Source organism: Magallana gigas, chromosome 1 (assembly GCF_963853765.1).
Source record: "Magallana gigas chromosome 1, xbMagGiga1.1, whole genome shotgun sequence".
Classification (NCBI taxonomy): Eukaryota; Metazoa; Mollusca; class Bivalvia; order Ostreida; family Ostreidae; genus Magallana; species Magallana gigas.
The window spans coordinates 25,625,529-25,653,232 of NC_088853.1; the positions used below are offsets into that span (position 1 = coordinate 25,625,529).

The 27,704-nt window shown below is 32.8% G+C and overlaps 2 protein-coding genes and 1 long non-coding RNA gene across 3 annotated transcripts; 2 read left to right on the forward strand and 1 right to left on the reverse strand.

Annotated features, from left to right (window-relative positions):
- The first annotated feature begins 635 nt into the window (after positions 1 to 635).
- LOC105348372 (uncharacterized) lies at positions 636 to 4,400 on the forward strand. The gene is made up of 4 exons (XR_010711741.1): positions 636 to 821; positions 2,671 to 2,880; positions 3,022 to 3,273; positions 3,813 to 4,400. It is a non-coding gene; the product is annotated as an uncharacterized lncRNA (long non-coding RNA).
- Positions 4,401 to 5,376: 976 nt separating this feature from the next.
- LOC105320220 (beta-hexosaminidase) lies at positions 5,377 to 13,368 on the reverse strand. Its single transcript, XM_034463186.2, has 11 exons — positions 13,230 to 13,368; positions 11,311 to 11,872; positions 10,872 to 11,032; positions 10,289 to 10,710; positions 9,399 to 9,831; positions 8,969 to 9,179; positions 8,320 to 8,404; positions 7,327 to 7,561; positions 6,941 to 7,193; positions 5,969 to 6,106; positions 5,377 to 5,627 (listed from the first exon to the last, which is right to left on the reverse strand). The coding sequence occupies exons 1-11, from the start codon at positions 13,282 to 13,284 to the stop codon at positions 5,489 to 5,491; spliced, it is 2,694 nt and encodes an 897-aa protein (XP_034319077.2). The 5' UTR covers positions 13,285 to 13,368; the 3' UTR covers positions 5,377 to 5,488.
- An 11,190-nt stretch (positions 13,369 to 24,558) lies between these two features.
- On the forward strand, positions 24,559 to 26,959 carry LOC109617052 (uncharacterized). The gene is made up of 3 exons (XM_011418078.4): positions 24,559 to 24,714; positions 25,418 to 25,577; positions 26,280 to 26,959. Exons 1-3 carry the CDS (start codon positions 24,649 to 24,651, stop codon positions 26,831 to 26,833), a joined length of 780 nt encoding a protein of 259 aa, XP_011416380.3. The 5' UTR covers positions 24,559 to 24,648; the 3' UTR covers positions 26,834 to 26,959.
- Positions 26,960 to 27,704: the final 745 nt, after the last annotated feature.

Genomic DNA, 27,704 nt, shown 5'->3' on the forward strand with positions numbered 1-27,704 from the left:
GTAAAATACGTATTGTTGCATAAATAAATATGTTATGACTTTACTGAAACATATATGATAAACAGCCACACTGTCTTTGTATTTTTGATTGACCCTCGTAAATATGACAATCAAAAGAAAAAATTGTCTAACATTCATTAAAACGATGACTGATTCATAATAATGTGTCATCAAACTAAATGTCAACTGTACGGTTCTGTAAAGTAATTCAATAGCAGACCTGGGATTTGCAGTTGGCTTTTAATTTCCTTTCTTTCATACATACATTTTTTTCTTACTGAATGACAGAGCTCTATTCAGAGCATGTATACAAATGAAATACGGTTTGCACAAAATGTTGTAAAGAAAACTGTCATTAAATAAGCTATTTTTTTAAAGGTTATGTTTATTCATTATACATTTTTAAATACATGGCGTAATAGATTGAAAGACTGATTTTTGCTTTCATATTTCGTATTCGTTGTGATTATCGAATTGCTCTATCTCTTTTACTTGGGTTTTTAATTTTAAATTCAATGGTCTAAAATTATAGTCTCTTATAGTGCATGTCTCAAAAACCAAACAAATAGATTGCTAATCGCTCAAAATAAGGTTTATAAGGATATTTAGATAATGACAATCTTTGTCGGATTATAAACGAGGTTTAGAAATATCCATCCAAACTAATTCTAAAGGAGCAATTCAATTTTGAAGTTGGCATTTTGGTGGCTATAACTCTATACTTCCTGATGTACATGTTTTGCATTTAGGGAATATGAAAAATTTGCAACTTGTCTCGTATTTTTCGTATTTTATAGGAATTTTAGCTGTCAATGCCTTCGGTAAGACTTTTCCTTCAATTTTATTTAACATAAAAGAGGCTAGTTGCTTTGCTAATATATATATATATATATATATATATATATATATATATATATATATATATATATATATATATATATATATATATATATATATATATATATGTATATATATATATTCTAAAGAAATCATAGGATGATAATGATGCACTATAACAGTCACTTTTTCAAGTTTTGCTTGACTTCATTTTTTTTAATATACATGTTCAAGGAAAATATATCCCCATTGACTTATTAGTTATTAATACACACCTTGTTTTTAAAATTTAATGTACATATAAAAATCATAATTATTAACTATGACATCTTATTTATTATAGGCAACGAGCATTTTTTATGTAATTTATTTGATGATGATTCAAAGAGGAGAATTATCTGAAATCCTTTAATAATTTGCATCAGATTTAACTTTCTGAAAACATTCATCAGCAAGAAATTTAGTTTCTTTTAATGATTACTTTTATTCCTATAATTATTTTTTGTAAAGTTTATGTACTTGCACATACAATTTAAAAACTAAACAACTCTGGCATTGTGTTGTATTTGATTTTTTTCCACCCGCTCCAGAAAAGAGGGGCATACGGTTTTACCATTGCAAATTACCGTCGAAGATTTTTCAGTTACTATTTTTTCCGATGTTTGAAATGTTTTAGCGATCAGTGTTTAAGCAAGCCTTATGTTTGGATCTATTTTGGTTCCAATCAGAAGTCAACTTCCAGTGAAGTGTAGACTTTGCTTATTATTTTGTATAATCACATCCGATTGGATGTAAAACTATACTAGTGACCATTGGCTAACAGATATATTGTATGTTTAACTGAAAATTATTCCTTAAAACTGCTGTCTTGATTTTTAGGGGTCCTATTTTATATTAAATGTTGTGTGCGCTTTTAACCGACAGGTTTGCTGAGTATGTGTATGATAATAAACATTGCAATACGTACATGTACATGTACAAGGGTGTCGCGTTAGTTCGCACCTTTTTAAGATTCGCTTCCGACGTCAAGGCCGGTAGGATTGTATTACAATAACTGACATTCTTTTTTAATAAAGGAAATACATTTCAAAAATGATTTAGCAAATTAACAATAATCCTAGGTACATTTTTAAAAATCATCAAAAGCTTGTTTTGATCACAATCGATGCATAACTTGAAGGTTGAATACACTCAATCAGCTGGGACACAAAGACAGACGGTTTCCTTTCCTTAAGATGCCCTTGATGCATTAGGGTTTTCTTATTGTGTTACCAATAACAAATTAGCTTCATTTACTTATATTTACATTTTCCAGTGTCTTTGCCTGTGATAACACTAAGTATCGATTTTGAACTATATAACCCATAATACAAATGACGCCAAATTGAGGCGCCAGTGGGGTTTGCTTATTTATATTTTATTATTTCATCGTACGATGGCTTTAAATTATATTAAAAAAAGGTAATAAGGAATCATTCTTTTAATATTATGAGGTGATAATTTTGGTCGGGGTGTGATCAAGTCTATCATAAAGCCCTTCGGGCTTTATTGGATTGGATCACGCCCCAACCAAAATTATCACCTCATAATACTCAAAGAATGATTCCTTATTCCTTATTAAATATCTCTAACTTTGAAGGAGATCATATATGCTGCTGTAGATATGGAGCCAGTATTCTATTCTAACACTCGTCGATTTTATTAGAGTCATAATAGCAGGGTTACATCTGGAAAAAAACATACACAAATGTTGTCATTTTTAAAGTGTTAATATATTTCCCTCTCTATTTACTGAATGACCAAAACGATAGATTTTACGAATATTATTTTCAGAAAATCTATCAAAAAGAAATACCACAGCTATTTCATTGAGTTCGACATACAGAAATTGTTTAGCAACATTCGCAAATGATGGGGATACTATTACAAATGATCATCGAGTCTGTTCACACACTGAGATAAACAAAGATAAAGCCTGGTTACAGCTGGATTTTGGAAAACCATACAGCATAAATACAATTAGAATTTATTATAGAAATGCGGGTAAGTCTTAGTGAATAAAACAGGTATTTATAAGAATTATATTTAAGGCAATGCATAAAGATCTTTAGTTTTTAAGCAGTAGAGATATTTATAGTGTCTTTATTCTTTTTGTTTAAATTAAATGTTTGGTTGGCAATTTAGACAACTGGAAGCCATACAGATTCAGAGAGTTTTATATTGATATGTCTGACATACCAGCAACACAATCGAATACATCAGAAAGAACCCGCTGTTACACTGACAATACAACATATCCTGACAGGCCCCCATTTATAATGGAGGTGCCTTGTCAACTGACAGCAAGATACCTCATTGTAGAGAGTACCTACGACGCACCTGAAGATGATCCTATTACAGGGGCTGTTCTTGAGATCTGTGAAATAGAAGTTTTTGGTATCAATGCATTAAATTAAATTAGGTACTCTGCATATTATTACTATAAAGCTATGTATTCAATTATAATTAAGCGTTACAGTGTATAAATGTGTGAATAAATTTACTTTGATGTGTCAATATAAAAACCGTGACTGTTTAAGAGGGTAGCAGTTGAAATTGACACCGCGAGAAAACCATTGAAAACATCCACGAAATTGACCCCAAGAGAAAACCATTGATAACCTTCGCGAATCATACTGAATGTTTAAATTTAGAAGAAAAAAAAATACTAATTTTATATCAGACTGACTTGATTAAAACGGGGAACCGTTTACGCACTATTTACGTGCATGTAACACTATTCGTAATAATTTGTTGTGTTACTCGTTGACAAGCGTGTTGCTAACGCTGACGATAATAGAACTGATTATTAGATGTGTCTAAACCAGTCCACAGTCAGTATTTAAATAAAAGTACAAGAAATAAATTTAGTTCCGATTGTTCTTTATTGATCAGTTTAGTAAGCTTAAGTGTTGGAAAACTATTGTTTTTTTTAGGATGCGAAGTTGGTGAATATGGCGCTGATTGTAAGTCGTGAATTGGATGTGAAGTCTGTGACATAACTAGTGGTAAATGTAGTACATGTAAGTCATTTATTTAACCAAAATATGTAGATGATAAATTAAATAAAATTTATCGATGTATCGAAATTAAGATAATGTATGCAAATAAAATGAAGAAATAATATTGAATGGCCCATCAAATATTTTTACCTTATTTTTAATTGAGATAAATATACTTTTCTTTGTATATGTCTATGTGTACATGTATGTGTGTGTATGAATGGAAATGCTTTATGTGTATCTATTATAATGTTAGCTATATCATTATGTTAGCTTATTTAATACTGCATATCTCAACGTAGAGCACAATTTTAAAAATTGTTATGTTAAATATTAGATATTTAATTCTTTTGGACAATGCATTGTAATTATTTGATTTGATTCTAAAAACATACGATTTCAAACAAAAGCGGTGCAAATTTAACAAACTTATTGTATCTCCTTTTCTTTGTAGATGCGGAACTGTGCATGCTTTCTACTAGCAAATATTACATATTAATATATTAAATATATCATACCGTTGTTTTTGAAGTATTTTATCATGAAAAAAAAAGTTTCGCACACTTAAACTTTTGTTACATAAATCAACCTGATGATCACAACCATTCTCGAAGTATTTACAAAGTAGTTTTCATGAAAGTATTTCAGAAAAAAATTAAGAAGTTGCCCTATATCAGCATGTACATGTACCCTAGTAAACACGAAGTATATGAAATTTTTTTTTAATGACATTAAATAAAAATCATCATATAATTCTAATGTTTAAGTTTGGTTGGAAATCAAAATGAAAGTTATGAAAAATCTTCAAATGTATATTTGTACAAATACAACAAAGAATTACAGTAAAATGAAAATATTCATTAATGGGGGTCATTTTAGGCTTAAACCATATATAGTCCTTTGTTAACTTTATTTTTATTTTATTAAAACAATATTTTATTCAATATAATATATTGAATTGGGTAAGGCAGCAGGCACTGCCTTTTTTAGTCCTCTCCTCCTTCAAATTTGTTAGTGGCAAAAGAAATACAAAGTTTTAAGACAAGAACTTAAACAAAAAATCATTAATTTTCATTTAAAAAATTAATATTACTCTTGTCATGTATTAAAAAAAAAACAACTGCACATTGCTAAATCATTAAAAACGTATTGAATGTACGGGCAGCTAAAAAATGACTTAATAATATGCATGTATACTATGCCGGGTTATTCTAAATAAAAATGCTTAAATTGTAATTACATACAAAGGTGATATATGCGGTGTCGAACATGTAATAGAAAAATTCATGTTCAAATGCAAGAAATGGTTGTTCAGAAAATAGTTGTTCAGGCTCAGGGTTTTGTATCTGAGAAAGTTATCTGGAATGATTTGGATTATATAACACAAGTGTAACGTGAGACGTAGTTTCTTCTTTTGTACAACGTTCGATGGTTAATGTTATCTACCACATTTTGAGAAAATAGAACAACATTGAAAAAAGAAATAAAAAAAAATGAGTTGTTTACGTGATAATTGTGAGTATTATCTAACTTTATTTCTTTAGAATGATCCTTGCATGTGTATAGTTTCACTGGCACATTTATTTTATAAAAAAATACATCGTTTTTTCTCAATATAACACTATTTTAATGACACAAAATATTGTAGCAGTAAAGATATTAATACAAATTGGTTTCATGTGATCTCCATCTGAAGAAATTACGTTTCTAAGGTACACTGATCGGCTGTATCGATTACCATCCGATGACCTGTTGTAAGAAAACAATATAAATTGAATAAGTTATTCGTGAATTGCTTTGATAGGTCGAAAATTGATGATTTTACAAAATTTACACAAAGACTCCAAAATACATAAAAATACATAAGGAATGAAAAATTCCGATCTAAAAATGCATTAAAATAAACCATTATTATAATAAATTTCAGCAATTTAACGTTAAAGCGTTTAAACAAAACTTTGAAACGTTGATGAAACTTTGGAACGTTAATAATCAACGTTTTCGCTCAAAGACGCATTTAATAGTATTGATATCTATTCTATTCACAAATCATTTGGATCAAAAAATATTTTTAGAAAGCCTTTCATAACCTTGTTCTAAAGTACATGTTTGTCTTCAAGTGCACTTCCTGTGACGTCAAATTTAACCAATTCTGTTGGTTATCCAAACTATATTGGAAACCTAATCCTGGGAAAGCCGAATTTACCTGTACAACGTCACCACTGACCCTGCAAAATGAAGTCTATGTATTTAAAGTAGATATATGTGCAGTTATCGACTTTCTTTGTATACCAAAGCGATTAATGCAGGAAATCGTTTGCCTGGATTTATTTATTTATTAAAAATAAATTTAATTGTTTTATTTTGACACTCGACTTGAACTAAACGTCTGCAAAAAAAAAAAAAAAAAAATACAGTAATTTCTAACTCTATGTTTAATTGATTTAAGGCTGTTTTAACTATTGCATTTAACTAGTTTGTTTTAATAAAGCAATCTTTTTACACTTGGACAGAATTTAAAATAAAAAAATGTTAAACAACTGTGTCCCAGCAAATAAATATATATCCGATTCAAGCGGATGTTAAAAAGTCGAAAGGCAGTGCGAGACAAATTGCTGGTTGATATTAGAGCTGTTTCTTGTATCCGTTTTAAAAATATAACAAAACAGTTTTAACTGTCAATTGGGGCAACTTGTGTTTCAATAATTGGATAAAACAAAAGTTTCCAATTGTAACATTTCACTTTAATAGCTTAATTAATAATGTAATACATGTACCCTTCACTACAAGAACACCAATAATTGCAAATACATGTACAGGTGGCAAACAATCATTTATGCTGCGTTGCACTTTGGTTATTTATGTTTCGTCGAGGTCAAACAAATATTCATTAGCTACGACATGGCGGTCCAACAATTGAGTTGTAGACTGGCAGACCGGCCAACATCAAGTTTACAGGATACGTTGAGTAAACATTTGTTGGACTGGTAAGAATTATATAGGCAAATATCTGTAATGGTATGCCCAAAAGCTCTGTATCATTTCATTACAAACAACGATACCTTGCTCCAGGTACGGGGACACGATACTTGATGCCAATGCCGTCAAGTCTAGGGAACTCCCTCTCTGCTAAAGCTTTTGAAAACGAAGCCCACTCCTTATTTGTTTCCATGATCCGCCTCTGTTTGTCTGGATTTTGCTCCCACTCTGACTTGTGCCAGGCACGTTCAGCCAATGCGAGCATGCGTGGAAACATCATCTCGTGAAGTTGCTGGGATGTCCGTATGGTTTCCGTCCAAACTTGACCTTGTATGCCTTCGATTATGTACATTTATTTTTTAAGAGCAAGCACTATGTAATGGTGAAATTATCTTTTTAAAACCATGTTTTAGTAAAAGTAATTCACTTTGACCAGTCCTCAACATATACATACAACAGTTAACCATACCAATGATGTTCTCCGGTTTCTCTAACTTTAGACATTCATTGTTTGGACATATTTGATCCTTGGTTAATAGATGACCATCCCTCGACTTGTCGGCATTATAGAATATATCGTCAGGGATATATCCAAAAGTCTTTCGAGTATCAGTGAAACGGGTAGCCCAATAATACCCTCTCTCCTCTGGATTTGGTTCGTATGGATGGTCAAAATAAAGATGTGTGGCATGGGAAAGAACTACCTATTTTGAAACAAAAGAAAAAACAAAAACAATACTGTAGAATCATTTATTTTCATGGGGACAAACTTTCGTGAATTGGGAGGGGGTTTACGTTCGGGGGTGGGGGGGGGGGAGGGGGGGGGTTAATATCGTAGATGCGTCGGTTTTCATTTTTAGTAACAAACTCAACGAATTCTAATGCTTCCACAAGTATTCTGCATGTAAATTTGAAAATAACACGCACACAATTTAAACTAGGTCCCTTTCGGTAAGATTCAATATGTCCTTGATTTAAAGCAAATGTCCAACAAAAGTAGCAAACGTTTCAATATTGTATTATGCTTTGGAAAATTAACAGTTAACAGTAGACTGGGAATTAAGGTTACATTGCAAACAGCAAAAAGGTACACGAACACTTTTTTTGATCATGCAATGATCGATGCTTACAAATCCACGTGTAAGTAGAATTGGTGCAAAACTGCTGATTAGTTCAAACACATATCAATTACACTATATTTTCATGTCCGTTTCATATCACTTTACACCTTTTTTTTTTATTAATTTATTTTAATTGAAATAAACCTATGCATTTCGGAATACATAATTTGTAATTCTACAATGAATTTTCTTATAATGTACAGTGTACGCACAATATACAAATTGATGAAGATATGACACAAAAACCTTGTATCCTGCATTTGCTAGTTTATAAGCTTCTTATAATATACAGTGTACAATGTACGTAAAATATCAAGTTGATGAGGCTATGACACACAAACCTTGTATCCTGCATTGGCTAGTTTATAGGCTTTGTCCCCGTGTCCTCTCTCCCAAAGGTTGTCCCAATTATACGCTATAATATTCCTAACAGAAGGAAGATTTTCATATTTTTATTTCTTAAATCATGTTTGTTATACTTTCATGTTAAATACTGAAATCTGATTGGTTAAGACGCAGTTAATAATATTTACTATTACCCTCAGCGTTAGCAACGCACTTGGCAACGGGTAACATTAAAAAATGTTACATGCGCGAAAATTATGCGCGTACGGTTCGCTGTAGAATTCACGTTATTCCTATATAAAAGCAGTAAAATTTTCTTAAAAATTTTAAAAAAGACATTCAGTATAACAAAATAAATAGTGCCTATTTGGGAGGATAACAGTTGAAATTGACACCCCTCGAAAACCATTGTCAACCTCCGCTTCGCGTCGGTTGAGAATGGTTTTCTCGGGGTGTCAATTTCAATTGTTACCCTCCCAAACAGGCACTATTTATATAATACTACATGATTTAATACCTGTATATTACTAGTATGTCATTAACATGAATTCTGTTTCGATTTTTAAATTGATTTTGCGCTCCAAACACTATACATTTTAAAACAATTTTGACAGTGTTTATATTTCGGTTAAAATGTCTACCTACTGATTGGTTGGAAATGCACTGATATTATAAAGAGCGTTTCCTTCTTTGAGAGCATCTGCCCAGACCGCCATATGCAATCCTTCATCATTAGTTAGATTTGACATGAAATGAGCAAAGTATCTCTTAAGTGTGGCGGTATCATTGAGACCTTTTTTCGATAGAAACTTTTTGCATTCCGGAGATTCTTTCCAAGCTCCCGCTACTTCGTCCCCTGAATGTGATTAAATATTTTGAGACGATGTTTAAATTTGTTGTAATTTAATATGATTGAATAATCTACCGATAGGAGAACAATTCTCTTGCGATTAGAAAAAAAGCTATATAAAAGCAATGATTATTTCTATTGTCATTCTAATTTATGAAGCTCTATTGACCTCAAGCAAACACAAATATAACAACAAGAGGCAGCTGCACACAGCATTTAACTTACCTCCAAAATGATATATGTTCAAAGGCTGAATGTCTTGATGCATCTCAATAAGTGACGTAATTAGATGACGAATAAATACTGCTGTTGAATTCAAGCAGATATTAATAGCATTATCAGAAAACCACTGCACTGTTAAATATTGTGTTTTGTCAGCAAAATCTGTCAGCAAATATTTATTAGCTTCAACCTCGTTTCCAATTTTCATGTACTTCCGGTATCTTGCCTCCAATGCTTTGATACCTGCACGACAATGCCCTGGCATGTCAATCTCCGGTATGACTTGAATATTCCGGTCATTAGCATATCTTAATATTTCCATATAGTCCTCGGTTGTGTAAAATCCGGAACCAAGACCGTTTTTTGAAGATCCGGATCCCAATTGAGGAAGAATGCACGTGTCTTCGTTAAGGTCATGACATCTTCTCGAACCAATCTATTGAAATTTATTCATTTAGCATTGAATAACATTTTGCAGATTCATTTTATTTTGTCCTCTATTTCTTTCTCTCTTAATTAACATAGAAAAAAATTCCATGAAATTAGTTAGAAGTTATGTGGTTCCGAAGTACACTTGAAGTATGCTCAAAACAAAATACCAAAAAATCGGGCATTCATCTGTAGTAAATATGATTAACAAAAAGCAGTGCTCATGTAGCTCTGATAACATCAGTTTGTATATGTAATTGCGTCATTTCTTGTGTTGTATTAAGAAAAAAAGTATATATCAAATGACAGTCGTCCGGTAGATAACAGCCAACCAGGCTTTTACTTTTGAAATATACTAACTATTTGAAAACAGTGGATGTTTGTCGTTTTTAAATGAAAATGATAGATGACAGACACCTTGGTTCGAGAACACATCTACATAGTTTAACATATTCAGTATATACCTCTGTAAGCTCAGGTATACCGGGAATTTCCAACCTCCAACCCTCGTCCTCCGTCAAATGGAAATGGAATTTGTTTAATTTGTACATCGCCATTGTCTCTAGTATTTTCAGAATCTCCTCTTTTGAAAAGAAGTTCCGACCTACATCCAAGTGCATCCCCCTGTAGGTAAATCGAGGCTGGTCTTTTATTACACACAATGGAAGTGATTTCCCGCCTTGATGTATACTTTTTAATGTCTGATAAGCATAAAACATCCCTGCCTTTGCCCTTGCAGACACCGTAATATACTGAGAACTTATTTGGATCAGATAAGCCTCGTTTACAGTTGTTGAGACGTTCAACGGATTCAAATCATGTTGTTCTGTTATATCAATAAACTTTTCCTGTGGTTTTGTACTCCGAATTGTCAATCCAAAGTGCTCTAAATATTATGAAAAAAAGTGTTTGACTTGAAGGCAAAGTATATATTTAATTCATTTTATTTCATTTTCTTGGTATCACTGGTCTATTTTACTTTTAAATGTTTCCTTGCTCATTTCGATGTTAATTTGATTTTTATTAAAAACGTTTAATCTATGTTACCTGCAATTAGTTTGGCAACTTTATAATATTTCGTTGAATTCACTACAGTCCAGGATGAATCAACTTTTACGCTGCCACTTTTCATGTTCATTTCAACTGGTGTTGGGATTACAAGTTTTTCAAAAACATTGGAGACTGCCAACTCATCATTTTTATTAAATCTGAAAAAAAATCCAAAGAAATGAATTAATTACATGCATGTACATGTATACTAAAAAAAGCTTAAAGAAAAATATTCTTCAGGGCTATAAAACACAGGATAACTTAAAAAAGAGAAGTTAAAACAATAAACTATGGCTCAGTAATTATCCCACACACGCCTTTTTGAGGAGCATAAAATCAAAAGCAACCCTATAATTTATTCTTCATGTTGATACATGTGACTTTATTTCATAACATTCTTTTTGGATAAAGAACATTCCTTGACCTCTGTTTTTACCTTGATTCTGGGGTAAAGGGAGACCAACCATCATCAGCATAACGTTGATACTGTTCCGGTCTCTCGAAAGGTCCCACAAAGGTCAGAGTGTCCCCCTGCGTGGACTCGATATCCCTAGATGTAAGTCCCTCCGCCCAAACATACCAGTTCGGCATCGTATCCGTTTTGGCAGACTGCCAATATTTCATTACCAATTTGCACTCAACAAAATCATGCGACTCCATCCGAAAATTTCTTTCGGGGCACAACTTGCACAAACTTCCGGCTACATGATACAGCCGCATTTTACAGTTGTGAAGTTTAAATCCTTCCTTATATGGATATTCATTTGGTTGAACGAGTCGTATTGCGTAGAAATAAATCTCCCAATTGTTGTAGGCAATTGTAAGATTGCCTGTGTTTTTTATTGTTATTTTCGATGTAAATGTTTTCCGCTTGTCAACGAAATTGCTTATAACGTCATATCGTATTTCAGCATTTTCTGCAATATAGTCTATCAAACTTTGGTCAGTTGAATTGTAAACAATGTCCGAGTTTGCTTGTAGATTTGATATAAACACCACTAGAATATATAAAAAAAAATGATTTTAAAGAAACAAAAGACAATACTACAAATAAAACATAATATTGTAAAAGTTAAACATCTAACCATAAATCCTTTTTAATCTGGCAGACGTGACTAAATGGAAAACCTGTATACACTTTATTTATCAAAGAAAATGAGCCTGATAATAAAATTGTTATTTATTACGAATAAGGTAAAAGGCAAATGACCAAATCGAGAAAAAAGACCTCCTTTCAAAAGCATTTAGATAAATCTGTTTATGCAGATACTATTTTCTTACAATTTTATAATGAAATACTAGACATTTAATAAATGCACATAACTTTCTATAAACAGCTGGATAAAAGGCGGGAATATGAATTTAAAATAGTATAAATGTTGTCTAATGGATTAAGCACGAAATTAAATTCATACACTTGGTTTTTGGAAATTTGATTTAATTAACGCTTCTATACAGTTACTTTGGCAAGAGGATAGTGAAACAGTGTTTGGACCTACATGCAAGCCATTACAATACTTAATTCATACTTGCAAAAATTCAATATGTTCGATGCAATGTACATGTATTTACATGTAGAAGCACTGTTTTTAAAGGAAACTAGTTTTGAAATACTTTGAAGTTAGACAGATTTTATTTTATACGAACTGTTTAAATTTTGAAGACGTTCGTATTCCACGCCATACCAAAGCGCCATTTTTACAGCAGTAGCTATTGTAATCAAGGGCAGACTATCAGCGATAAAAAAAGAACCAGTACTGCGGTAGTACTGCTTTATTATTTGTTTGTTAAAAATTGCTTGATTTTTTTTTCCAGAAATGTGTCGATTACTGATCAGAATGCATCCTAGAGTTAGGTGGCTTTAATTCTATCTTGAAATATTATGTTGTTTTTATAGGGTTTTCCGTCTATATCTTAGATTGTTTGCCGCAAAAGCCCAAGCATTTATATAAGAAAAAAATATATGTAACTATTCAAATACAGCTATGAACCTATATGCTATGCGAATTTACATCTCGTTTATTTTAAAATAAATACTGTTTAATCAAATCAACTTCCATCAGTACTTTAGTATTTTGATCATGTATGAAATATCCATTCAAGAATGTTAACTTTTATTTGGTTGCATTATTTGTTGTAATAGCAGATTATCAAATTTGCAAATTCAAAGTAATAAGTGTACCTATCAATATTTGAAAAAACTTTCAAAATGGTGCGTGACATAAAATAAAATATTCCTAGGAACAAAAAAAATATTACAATAACAAACTGTCAACCATTTCAAAAATCCATAAAATGAAATACAAATTCAGAGCAGAGTAAATCATTGATTCCAATGAAATGCATGATACATACCTGCAATAGTTACGAAGTAAAGCATCGGGCAGTTTTTCTCCATTTTAATCCCCATTCCTTTCCATATTCATTACACAGTGCAGTGGATATTTAAATAGAGGAAGGTATGCAGTAACAACAGGAACAAGTGTCATTTATCTTAGGAATGTCATGTTGTGAAGCATGTTGTCTTACTAAATATGACTTAATGCATTCCTCCATGACAAAGGACAAAGATTAACAAGCAACAGCGGTATGTGAATGTCGTTTGGAAGATGAATATCTGTGTCACTAAGCGAAGCATACAAACGTTTAGTCGTTCGTTATACATTCACATTTTTGATAAGATATTTATGTTTCAATAAGTCCTGTTTATTGGATATGAACGGTATTATTGGCATGAACGGTAAACTGTCGTTGAGAACAATACACTTACTTTTGTATAAATCATCAGTAGATAGATATGAAAACTTCATTTATTGGCGATGATGTGTAATTTTTGTTTGTAAACAAATTTGAGTTATCGGACTTTGAATTTAACGTGTCGACTTGGATAACACTAGAAGAGTCCCGAAACTAAAAGTGAAATCGAATGCTACATTTACCATGAGTTTCGATCACAATGAGAACATCTTTTTCACAGTAATTTTACATTTAAAAAACACAAAAATAGGTATCGTCTTGTTTTCTTTATATCCACTAATCAGAGATCAAAGAAATTATGATCAATCATGTATTGTCAGCGTTAACGATCGCCACGCTTAAGTTCTTTATTCCTTCAGACAAATGTCTCATAGGTTATACATATGAACATATACATATTAAATAAACAGTAAGAAAAACAAAGTGCACATAATCAATTTGGATAATTCACATGGAGAGTGTGTTGCTTGTTTGCATAACATAAATATTTACCTAAATTACACAGTTCTTTATTATTAGAGGTAGATAATAACTGAACAAGTTGCTGTCCTTTAAAAAAGGACTACAATACGTGGACCATTTGTATGTGTTTCCAACGAAAACGTGAAAGCCTTAAGGTGTCATAACTGTATTTCAAAACATGGCTTAGCCAAAATAATTCCCGAATTTTCCTTTGAATTGGGAGCGTTTCCGCACGCGACAGGAGCTGAATTTTTTTATGAGATGAAAAACAATGTGTAAGAGGTCTAGCTATCCCATTTTTGTAATAATGCGAGGTCATTTGAATCTTTAATGCTTGTTGTTTCCGGAGGGGGGTGAAAAGGCCCGGGCTTAATTTTCAAGCACATGTGTAACCGAGGTAAACAAAGTCTCACGCCTTGCTGGATGCACGTGTGTATTTTGCTAGAAAATTGTAAATGAAGCGTTGTTTAAAAAGATGTCAAGAGGATTTTCTCCAGAAGTTCGTTTTGAATTTTTAATCTGTATGTAAAGTTGTGCAATTTTGGTAAGAATATATAGTAAAATTTAATACTGTAGTGAAACCTTAAGATTATCAGAGATTCCACCGACTCTAGCCCTCTGCTTTTAACCACTAAATTTGTACGTTATATTACGTATACATGTATGTATATATGCCCTGACTTTTTATCTCAGAATTTAAAGGATTCATACTTCTAAAATAATTATGATCTATCTATGAATGAAGTTTGCATGTATAGTATCAGGCATTCGGTGAATTCTACTATTTGCGCACACAATACGATTCGCACTACTTTGTTAACTATGCAGTAACGGCTTTGTGTAAATGAAAAATTTCATATTTTGATGCATTTTTCTTGAGATTTTAACTTTTATACAGTGACATAATTATTCAATCATACTTAAATGCTTAAAAAATTTAATCGGGAAGTTCTCTAGCCTCGCCTACTATAAAAGTAAAGTTACATGTGTATTCGGAAAACAAAAAAACATTGCAAATTATGCTAGGTGATGCATGTTGTAGTTTCGGCTTAACATTAACTTATTTCATAATACTGATAGTTCATATCATATGCCAATCATTTCTTTAAACGTATACTTTGTTTCTGTACTGATTTGTATTGAACATAATTGTGTGTGCATATGGCACGGAAACCCGATCCCGATTCAGTTAAACGTGTGCTAGCCTGGGGATCTATTCACAGAAAATCGTACGTTCAATCTTAGACGTAAGTTTGACGTACGATTTTTTCGTAGGATTTTGGCTATTCACAAAATGTCGTACGTGTGATGTTATGTCAAAAAACAGTCGTAAGTTTACGTCTACTATTGGGTTGGCGTAATAGTTGAGTTATGGTAATTCTACCTTCTTTTTGTAATACGCAAAATGAAGAGAAGAAACTCCTATTCGATAACGCTCTGTGGTTTGCCATGAAAAAACAGTGCCGGAGATCCTTTTGTATCCCGTATTGCAGAATATGTTTAATAATAGTGGTTGAAATTTATATTTCTTAATCTTATTTGAAGCTCAATTATAATCATTCAAGTATATAATCCAAAATCACCATTAAAAACCTTACTCATATTGGAAAAGATATATGTTACGCGACAGCAATGCCGGTGTAACGACGAAAAGTGACCCCCATAGAATATTGACCGGGGGTCATTTTTCTACGTAGAAAAATGACCCACTTCGTTGTAGAATACTTGGATTACATCATAGGAATTATGGTCTGTGGGTTATTATTCTCCGTAAGAGTTGTAGAAAAATGATCGTGTAGAATATCGACTATATATTATTATTGTCTTTAGGGTGGATGCAGGGGTGGTGCTGGTGCTGGGCCGGGGGGGGGGGGGGGGTGAATTGCCTGTTTGATACTAAATTGTTCGAAAAACTAGCTTGAGTACGCTTTTCCGATCACCTGTTTTTGCTTATCATCGTTATCTTAGTCTGTTATTTAATTTTTCAAATTAGAAATGAAAGATATAGTCACGTTTAGTTAATTGAAGTACATTGATGAAAAAATGTTTCCCTCACATTAAATCAAGGCAACAGAAGAAAAAGACGTACCTTAGAGAAATAGATAGTTAAAACAGGCGCAAATCTAGAAGAAATTTTTTTAAAAGGTTAGGGGAGGGGAGTTGGGGGGGGGGGGGGGAATGACATATGTTACATTGTCAAACCATGACTGAAAAAGGTATGATAATAAATCTGAATGAATAAAAAACACGCCCTTATTGTATGCAGAAAAAAAAAACGGAAAGAAAAAAATGGGTGGGGGAGGGGGATCCGAGGGATAATTATATTTGCCAAAGGGGGGGGGGGGCTCTAGGCCTATTATCGGTCAATTTGATGAGTGAATTTAAAAAGTTTGAATTCGCCCACTCCTTAAATCCACGATTGCATGAATCATCCCATTTTGATTTTTCTAAGAACAATTATTTTTTTGTTACAACAGGTTTACTAATAAGAATATATGTTAGACAAATGCAATGCTTGATAGAATATAATAATACAGTCAATATAAACGTCACAAATTCCAAAACTTATTTAGAATTGAACCAAAGAAACGAAATATTTTTCAGATGATTCTGTGTGAGTTTGAAATCGATCACTATCGTAATCAGAATTAAAATGTACTTGCAAACTTCGGTATATAACAGTGATAGCAAATCGCAAAGTAACAATGACACTAAAAAGGGCTTTACATGTAGCATTGACTTTGACTCCTATTGAATTCAACCACAGTACTTACATGTATAAACGACATCTGAATCTAGCAATTAATATCGACATATTCTGACTTAACATTAAACTCTCCTTTGATTTAGCACAAACATGTAAGTGTTCCAGGCATTTATACTCAATCTAGAATATCTAGAAAAAAAAACAGCGGTTATTTTATTAATATTCTTGAAAAAGTGAACTCTTAACTGAGTGTTAATAAAGTATATCATCTATTGAGATATGTTTGCCGATAAGTAAAAAATTAAGTCATCGTCAATATGTTGCATACAGAAAGCCCGGAAGGGAAGTCCTTTACAGTTTATTTGAGGCAAAATGTATGATCTGTCAGGTAAAAAGCATTCGGTCTAATACATACATGTGTAATGTTTAATAATTTAAACAATATTTTATTATGTGAAATATTACATGTAAATACTGTAAAAGTATTACATTTGGCTGTGTATTCTATTTAGCGTTTTTGGCGGAATGCGGCTTCCGCTAAATCAAGTACATCGCTATATGTCATACATATATGTAAAAGAATAGTCACATTCAGGAATACGCGAATTCAAATCTACACCGACTTGTTCATAAACTAATTTCCGCAAAATATCGTTCACGCCAAATATAATACGTTTACAGTAGCATAATATAATGTCATTTGTGAATCACTGCAAAATCGCATCCTCTTATAACTTGTCTCAGCGTTAATCGTTACCTTTTGATTAGAATTAAGTTTCTTGCACGTGTTGTTTGTATATTAAGGAAACAAGTTTTCTCCTATGGGGGGAAATTTGATATAAGAATTTGAACAAAGCAAACCAGTTTGCGACCTTTCGTGTTTGTTGGTATACACTAACTGGTCTCTGCAATTATTTTTTTCTCAAGTAGAAACTTTTTGATGTTGTTTTTAAGCGAGGTCAAAATTTGATTGGGCCAGTTTTCAAAGTGTGGGGGTCGTAGATCTACAGGTTTGGAATGGTTTTCTACTGTAGAAAAAGGACCCTACTTGTCATAGAATACTAACCCTGGGTCAGTTTTCTCCGTAGAAATTTGACCCCCGGGTCAGTATTCTACAGGGTCACTTTTTGTCGTTACACCGGGTATATCGAATCGGTATTAGTTAAAACTAAGAAAATTATTTGATACTATGGGCGTTTTCTTTTATTCCTACAAAAGCATTAAATCAGTTAAACAGTAGTCATATGCATACACACTAATAAGATATCAGTATGTAATGTAATCAGCGTACTACATATCATACATGGATCGGGGGGGGGGGTCCATCTGGTCCCCCTAAATTTTTTTTATTATTTTTGGTAGACCCAGCCTTTAAGATTTGTGTCAAATCAATTTTTTTTTTGAAACAACTTTTAAACTTATTAAAAAGACCGAAATATTTATACCTTTGCACGTTGGTTTTCCTATTGTGAGCTTCAGCTCACGACAAGATCCAAATAGTCAACCGCCAAATATTAATACAATGAAGCATGATCTCAAGATTATTAAATTATGTACAAATTTCGCCATGTTAGGTCATATTTTTAATAAAAATCTAATGAAAGTCATGAACTAAATAACTTCTTATTCACTTTTCTACAGAAAAAATATGAAAGAAATATTACATATATTCTTCAGACGACCTTTAAAAAAATTCACAATATCGAAAGGAAAATTATCAATGGACACGCCGACCTGGGTAATAACACTAAGTAACTTTATTATCGCCGAAACAGACAAAATAAACCGGCATATGTAGAATGTACATGTAGCGATAAACTCAAAGTGTTTTTGACAGCATTTTAAAAATGCCACGTTTTATTACAAACAAATTCTGCAGTAGATTTTTTGTAAGTTAAAAACATGACATAAATTTCATACAGAACTTGGATTTTCTCACATGCGTCTGACGTTCAAAAATTTTCTTTTCACAACAAAATTATTCCCAGGAATATAATAACACTATTAGAAAACAGGGAAATATTTTATATTAATACATGTACATGTACATAAGAAATATTTTTAACGTCAGGCACATAAGGATTTTCTTTCTGTCGATAATTGTAAACATACAAACATTAAAATAGGCGTATGTGAAGAAAAGAAGTGACTTCGTTATAATATACATCTGTGCTCAAAGGCGCTATAAAAGTTCCGCGAATGTAAATGAGCGAAAATACAGCGTGACGTCATTTTTCCACAATGCCCACTGCGCATGAGCATTGTAGGTAACGAAGAACTTAGACGCACTTACGACTGAAACAGACGTACGACAACGTTATTATCTTACGACAGCTTTTGTGAATAGCACCATAAACGTAAACGTACGTTTGACGTAAGTTTAAGGTGTAATCGTAGACGTACGATTTTTTGTGAATAGATCCCCTGGTTCCCTTAGCTACCCATTACGCACAGGAACCAGGCTAGCTCATGCGCAGACTGAATTTTCCCCATAGCATCCGGTTTAACCTCGCTTATATATTTTCTGCGTGGACCTCAGGGTCCACGCAATAACTTTATAGACATTTGGTTTTCGTGACTAGTATTTTTTATTATACTTATCTATTAAACTACGAAGTGATGGACAAATAAGTAAAAAAATGAAAATCATCTTCAATTACATTTAAGTTGCAAGATTCACATTTTCGACAATCACGTGTTAAATGATCATACCTCCCTGTTTCAATCTTTAAGTCATGTGAGGACAACCGTAAGCGTGTAATTAATTTACGATATTTTACATGAATTGGTTTCTTAAGGTAAACCTGTAAACAAAAATGATCAACAACGTGTTTATATAATATACATTTTGATGCATTGCTTAATAACATTTTCACCTCGAGGCGCTAAATGGCAGTGGCATGGGGAGAAGCCCAATTTTCAAGGTGCTAATGAGAGATACTAAAAAGCATTTAAAACTGAATTAATCAATCCATGTTTAGGCACCTATACTCGATAACCCATACCGTTTACCTGTGTAGTTGTTTAAACAAACAGAACCGACAGCATCTGAAATTTAAATAAACACCTCCAAATAGCCTTAAAAATGGACTGACGTTATTGTTTTGCAACTTGAAGAAATTTAATACATAATTTAATACATATAAAAAAACTTTGGCGCACTATTAATTTTAGCGCTCAGAGGCAGTTGCGCCAAAGGTGCTACAAATTTGTAGTGCGCCATATTTTCTCGTTTTACAGTATGTCAACAATAAACCATATAATGTTGAAAGTAATATATCTATAAATTGGGCTTAAAACCAAATAATATTGAAACCTCGAATTAAGTTTTGTCTTGGTATTCTATGTTCCAAATAATGACGGGAAATATTGTTTTGTCGAACAGCTATTAGTAACTAAAGACAGATAGTCCTCTTTAGAATTGACTAAAAACATCGACGTCGCCGGACGTCACGGCGCAACGAGAGGTACAAACAAAATGGATTTAACCCAGGAAAAAGCTGACACAAGCTGTAAAAATGCTCAATGGTGCAAAAAATAACACAACAATTATTTGCAAGTTTGTACTTAACTGTAAAAAATTTTGTGGGGGTGGTGGTCATTGTATTTTGAATATAAAACAGTCCTAAAGAGAGTAGAATATCTGTAAATATTTGGTCAAAAAATAAGTAACGTCAACCGACGTTCAGGGTTAGCGTTATCAAGAGATAGAAGGTTAGAAAATGAAAACTTTGAAGAACTAACTTATGATTCTCGAACAAATGTGCAAATGAGATGTTAAGTGGTTCAGAGCAATTTTAAATTGTAAGGAGAAAGGCACAAGAGACTAAGCGTGATAAAAAGATGGGGTTTATCTATAAACTGTGTGTGTTTAATATTGACGTCATGTTTTGAACGTTACCGTGCGCCGTGGTGACAAAACATGTTGTTTTTAAAAAGGGGTAACAGAAATACCGTTTCATCAAATGGACTAAAACTTCGCATATCAATAACATAAGTGTTGGTGCACAGATTAATCTGTTAAATATGACTTTCATGAACAAGAGGCCAATTGGCCTTAACGGTCACCTGAGTAGCATATATCCAATACACAAACTTGTCATGGAGTCTCATATATGCATCTAATTAATTTGGTTTCATACTGGAGTAGAAATATTATAAATTTGTAATGACAACCACATTTAATTCAAACTGTGAAACCTATAATTTTGGTGAAAAACTAAAAGATCTGGTCTACAAAATAATGAATTCAGTTTTCCTTTCAGGTGTGTGGGAGTAAAGAAGATAATTTTTTAACGTTATATGCATTAACATCTATACATCCATTTTGGCCCTGCCCTAGAGTCAAAACCCATACCCCAGGGGACATGAACATTAAAATTTCAGTAGAGGACTTCCTGGTAAACATAATTATTAGTCGTTTTTTTTAATACAGATGTGTGAGAATAGAGAAGAAGATTTTAAAACATTATATGCATTAACACTTTATTGCCATATTGCCCCCCCCCCCATGTCCTGAACCCCTGACCCAGGGGCCATGAATTTCACAATTTAGGTAAAGGAGATTGTGGATATCATAACCATGTATTCAGTTTTTTGCCCACATGTGTTGGAGTAGAGAAGAAGATTTTTTAAGATTTAAATCATTTTTACTATATGGCCATATTGGCCCCACCCCAGAGCATGAACACCTTACCCAGGGGTCATGAATTTCACAATTTTAGTAGAGAGCCTCATGGACATCATAATCATGCATTTAGTTTTTAACAAATATATATGGGAGTAGCGAAGAAGATTTTCTAAGATTTAATACATTTTTACTATTTGGCCTAACGGCCCCATCCCAGAGCCTGAACCCCTGACCGAGGGGTCATGAATTTCACAATTTAGGATGAGGGCTTCATGGACATCATTATCATGCATTTAGGTTTTAACAAATATATATGATGGTAGAGAAGAAGATTTTCTAAGATTTAATACATTTTTACTATTTGGCCATATTGGCCCCTCCCTAGAGCCTGAATCCCTGACCCAGGGGTCATGAATTTCACAATTTAGGAAGAGGGCTTCATGGACATCATAATCATGCATTTAGTTTTTAACAAATATATATGGTAGTAGAGAAGAAGATTTTCTAAGATTTAATACATTTTTACTATTTGGCCATATTGGCCCCACCCTAGAGCCTGAATCCCTGACCCAGGGGTCATGAATTTCACAATTTTGGTAGAGGGCTTCATGGACATTATAACCATGCATTCAGGTTTTTCCTCACATGTGTGGAAGTAGAGAAGAAGATTTTTGAAAATTTGGCTTTTTTTGCATATTTGGCCCCGCCCGTGGCACCCCAGGGGTGGTAGAGCCATAAATTTCACAATTTAGATTCTTCTTACCATAGAGATGCTTCACACCAAAAATGGTAACGATTGGCCTGGTAGTTTTCAAGAAGAAGTTAAAAATGTAAAATTGTTAACGCACGACGCACGACGCACAGACGCACGACGCACGACGCACAACGCACGACGACGGACGAAGACCAATTGCAATAGGTCACCTGAGTGACTCAGGTGACCTAAAAATATATGATATACAGCCACATTGTCTTCGTATCTTTTGATTGACCCTCGTATATAGAAAGTGCATGTTTGTTTATCTCATGGAGAAACGTGTTATTAGGTCCAGTGATGAGCCTGTCTGTTCCGGGTCGTAAAATATAATCACACACTCCTCCCGCCGACCACGGTGCGTCAGATCATCAGTATGGACTTGATCGCGTTCACCTATTAAGATTAGAATGTTGTAGCGCAGTGTCCGTGTGTATAAAATGTCATACATGAAACTGCTATAACCTAAATAAAACAATATACTTTTTGTCTCCTTTTTTATACAGATTGGAAAACGGGCTACTCCCCATGTAGAGGAGGATACTTTCAACTATAAGACCATGGGTAAGGCACCCGCCAGGTGTAGCATGTTGGGAAACATAAGATCCCGATGATCAATAAAATGAATGACATAGGACTTCATTTGCAGTCGAGTCTTTATAAAAGTGGCAATCATTGTATCAAAAAAATGTTGTTGTTTTTTCGTTTATGAATGGATATTATAGCAAAAGCTTTCAACTCTGTGGTAACATTGGAATTACTTCCGAATTATTGCCGACGCTTTTTCAATTGACAGTTGGATTATTGTAAATATATAAAGATAATTGTCAAAGAAAAGAAGTTTATCCTTTAATGAAAAAAAGAAAAATTGTTCCCCTGAACACCGGCTTAAATGTGACATAAGCATAGCTGACCAAAAACTTTTGAACACATACTGAAAACATCCAGTCTGAAGATAAAAAATTAAAAAAATAATAATTATATCCTATTTGTGAATGGCACTGATGAGAATAAGCTTTTCATTTTGTTTAACGGTTTTAACATCTATACAATTACCGTCATCACACTCGTATAAAAACGTAAAACTGGTATAACAATGATTTGAATCAAATTTATTATTATTGATTGTCTATTTTGTTTAACTTGGGGAGGTCAAACTGTACACATCCTTTTTTAACTGAGTGTTAAGTATGTACATAAAGAACATTTCTATCAATAAACTCAGGCCTTGAATACGGGTCACACCAGACGCCCGCGTAATTATTTCCAAAATAAACGATCTATTTTTTGTGAAATTTATGTATTGAAAACCCACACTTATAAGGAAACCAAGTCCTTATTGTCTTTCGAAAAACCATCGTCTCAAGCCACGATCGGCACACAATGTGGCTCATGAGATGGAGAGGATCAAACGAAGATAATTATACAATGTGTTGTAGTTCACGAATGAGACAGGATTATATAGATACATATTCACAACTGCGAAGGACGAGTTAAACATTCTGTCTCCCGAGTGAAATAACATCTATATCTAACTACAAAACATTGAATTTACTGTTTTTTACCTTTTGTTAGTTCTTTGTTGCCGTTATTAGGTGTATCTTGTTGATGCTATTCAAACCAATATTGCGCGGTGAAAATAAATCCAAAAGAAAGATGCAACAAAACTGACTTATACAACTTAACATCTTTTAGAAAACATGAAAAGGAATATTGTCAACGCTTTATAAAACTTGATTTGGATAAAATACAAAATCCATATTGATTTAAAGCGTGTAATGAATTTAAAATCATGTTAGTTACACAGTATAAATAAAACGATCTTAAGGAGAGAAGTAATTTCAAGCGGCGAGGTTGAATACTGGAGGTTACATATGTTCTGGCATTTTTTATTTGTTTCCTAATTTTATAAGATTTGTGCGTTTTCGTGCGTTTTTTATAACCTTATACTTTTTTAAAACAATTAATTGCGCTCGTTGTTTGTCTTGGTATTTTTTTTCCAGTTCTTCAAGACTTCTTTGATATACATGTGCTTTTTCAACATTGTTTAATTATCTTACTTAAGGTTTTAACCATCAAAATAATGGAACAAATATTGAGGACTACATTGCACCATAGAGCTTAGCATTCCATTATATTATGGATGCCCAGAGGCAAAGTTGCTGATGAACTTGACTTATTGGGAAAAAAAACCTATGTTATGAAACTATAGCATGACCTGTCTACTCAATTATTTTTGGAAAGCTACAAACTAGTTTGACATTTTCATTAAACAACGTAGCATGTGTTTGAAGCAATTATCATCTATTATGTATTTCGAAATCACGTTCCAACAATATTGCCGTTAAATATGTTCAGTGAAGGTTATAAGCGTCTGCTTCAATAAGTCGACAGCTTATAAATGTGGCATTTTCTACGTTGTAAAATTGTTTTCATTTCATAAAGTCATAGAGACATATACATTATGGCAGTAAACAGACTTTTTCTTCTGCTCGTTATAGCGTTTGAAGTGTCTGCAAACCAACAATCTGTAAGTTGTGATATATACAGTATTTATAAGTAATCGTGTTTTTTCGCTTTAGTAGCACTTGTTAAATGAAACAATGTATACATTTTTTTTATAATTTGTTCGTCGAAACATATCAATTGTTAACGTTCTTATAGCTAGAATGTTTATTTGAAAAAGGATTAAATAGTCTGCTCGATTAAAAACACATTTTGAACATTTTTCAAGGCAAAACGTTGTACACAAGGGTGTATTTGGTAACGTAAAAAAAACATAAAAAGGAATTGTCGTTGAAAAAGAAAACGTGTTCGTGTTTCTTTTGTACATTAACAATGAAAAAATTAACCATGTTTTGTGTCGTTTTTGCATTTTTTAGATTTTTCTTTCTTGAAACTGTGTAGGTTAACTTTAAAAACAAAAATGTCACGTTTTATGTAATGCATGAAACAAACTGAAGTTTGAAAATGGCTTTGTTGTGACATGATTATAAAGTGACATTTGATATCTGTTTACATGTATCCTGCTGATAAATAATTTGATAATTTCTTGATGTGTTTCATTACTAAGTAATTTTTCTGACGATTATTTTCCAGTTTATATTCCTTTGAATTGTTAAATTGAGGTTTAAAAACTATGGACTGGAACTTAAAATGAGCTACGTTCTAGGTACATGCATTATTGATTATAATTCTTTTTTTTAATATAAATTTAGTCTAATTGTTTTTAGAAAGCTGAGATTGTGCGCAGACTCGGGAAACCCGCTCTACAAACCTTGGCGTTGGGTGCTTCCCCAATTAACGAAACATTGTCCGCCCGTACTGGAGTGTTCCTCGCTCCATCCGATACACAGTTTCAATTCTCAGGCCAATCAATGAAGATTAATAAAGGTTTGTAAATTGTCATTTCTGTTTTGTTGTAAGATGTGTATGAGTCGGCCCCCTAGAATTTCTTTTCCAAATATATCAAGAACGTAAGCTAATTTCTATACACTTGTTGAACAAAATCAAAATACTTTTATTTCGATATCAAGAAAAAGGGTCTGGCCACTCAAATAAGGGACCAATATGGCTCCTTTTTATCCATAGTTATTATACTCAAACAAACAAGTGCCTAATCATCTGAATGAAAGTAGCGCCCTCATTTTTAGATCATGTTTGGTTGTCAAAAACCAAAGTCGAGGTCTTATTTCACATTACAAAAAATGCAAGACCTCATCGATGCTTGCAATGATATCGTGTCTATTTCTTTTTTTATGTCTGTTGTTCAAAACGATTTAAGTAAAGATTTATCTAAATAGTTGAAAAATAGAGGAGGCTTGATCTTTTGTTTTTTGTGTGTTTACATTATACCCTGGTTTTGTTTCGGAAAAGAGTAAATATGATAAAACAGTTACATGTTTATTGGATACACAATAAGTTACATTGTAAAATAAAAGAAAAGAAGTATACTGTTTTAAATCATTATTTTAAGTGTAATTTTCGAAAAAATAATATCATCATTTTGAAAATATAAGTGAAATAAAGGAAATATTTAGATCCATTTACGAAGTATCTTGTTATTAACTAAGTACATGTATACATGTATTTCAGAAGAAAACGACGTTTTCACAGTCCTTTTAACAACCAGTGAGTTTAACTTGGAGGCAAACAGCCCGTTTGGCTCCCGGATGTTGAAAGTAAAGTCAAATTCAGCAAAGGAAGCCATGCGAATTTTGTTCAATCTGAACTCAAAAGCTCGTAGAGAAACTACATTTCCTTTGAACAATTGTAAAATTGAGATTGAAAAGCGTGAGAATGGTACACAAACAAAGTACAAAGCGAGAGTGGAGAATTGTGCAGATGAAGATGGATTTGAGAAGTATTTTGTACTCGATCTTAACTTCAAATCAGGAGACGCATCCCAGATATATTCCAAAGATCTCAACGGTCCAGATATTCAGCGAGTTAGCAAATATTTCAAATACGCAAAGACATTTTATACCAGCACTGAAAGAGATACATATTACACCATCCTTAATAACCCTGCACTGGAAGCTGACGAGATTACTATTACAAACTTTCACTTCACTGTTTCATCTAAATCGAATCCTTCTCTTTTTAGTGATGATCTTTATTCTACCTATTACTGGAACTACTATATCTGAATACAAATACCATTGTGAAAAGCATCTCAGCTCAGATAGGTAGTCTTACATGTATCTGGGGAAATCCTCAATTTAAACATGTACAACAAAATGCATTTATAATTAAATAAAGTTTGATGCTTCCAACAGTTTGTTTGAGCCCCTTTAGATATGCTGCAGCTTTATTCATATCGCTCAAGTGTTATTATTATACTTTCATGTAAAATACTGGAATCTGATTGGTTTAGACGCAGTTGATAATACGTTCTATTACCCTCAGCGTTATCAACACACTTGACAACGGGTAACACAACCAATTGTTACGTGTGTGTAAATTATGCGCGTACGTTTCGCCATAGAATTCACGTCATTTCAATATAAATGCAGTAAAGTTTTCTTTAAAATGGAGACATTCAGTATAATAAAATAAATAGTGCCTGTTTGGGAGGGGAAGAGTTGAAATTGACACCCTTCGCGTTGTTTGACAATAGTTTTCTCGGGTTGTCAATTTCAACTCTTACAGTTCCAAACAGGCACTATTTATATAATGCTCTAATTTTGATTTGAAAATGTAAAACAAAAAGGCATTTATGGTTAAATAAAGAATTGATGCTTCCAAAGTTTGTTTGAGTCCCTTTAGAAATGCTGCAGCTTTATTCATATCGCTCAAGTGTTAATAAACTAATCTTGATATAAACCATTAGAATGCTGCATTCTATATCACACTGCTTCATTTTTAAGATTTGAATTATATTAACAGTTTATATAACATGCTATTTATAAACATATCCTTTTCTATTCTTCCGGGCGTTATTACATGAACTCAGATTTCTCCAGAACCAACCCATTTCATAAATCACACACGTAGCATCGTTTTTTAATAAAGGGGGGG

What these genes read in the sequence shown, in the direction of transcription:
- LOC105320220 (XM_034463186.2), bottom strand. Translation starts at nt 13,284, where the DNA reads ATGGGGATTAAAATGGAGAAAAACTGCCCGATGCTTTACTTCGTAACT. An exon ending in CCCTTTACCCCAGAATCAAG is followed by an intron (nt 11,033 to 11,310) that starts GTAAAAACAGAG and finishes ATTTTTTTTCAG; the next exon opens with ATTTAATAAAAATGATGAGT. An exon ending in AACATGTACTTTAGAACAAG is followed by an intron (nt 5,628 to 5,968) that starts GTTATGAAAGGC and finishes TTCTTACAACAG; the next exon opens with GTCATCGGATGGTAATCGAT.
- LOC109617052 (XM_011418078.4), top strand. Translation starts at nt 24,649, where the DNA reads ATGGCAGTAAACAGACTTTTTCTTCTGCTCGTTATAGCGTTTGAAGTG. An exon ending in TGTCTGCAAACCAACAATCT is followed by an intron (nt 24,715 to 25,417) that starts GTAAGTTGTGAT and finishes AATTGTTTTTAG; the next exon opens with AAAGCTGAGATTGTGCGCAG. An exon ending in ATCAATGAAGATTAATAAAG is followed by an intron (nt 25,578 to 26,279) that starts GTTTGTAAATTG and finishes CATGTATTTCAG; the next exon opens with AAGAAAACGACGTTTTCACA.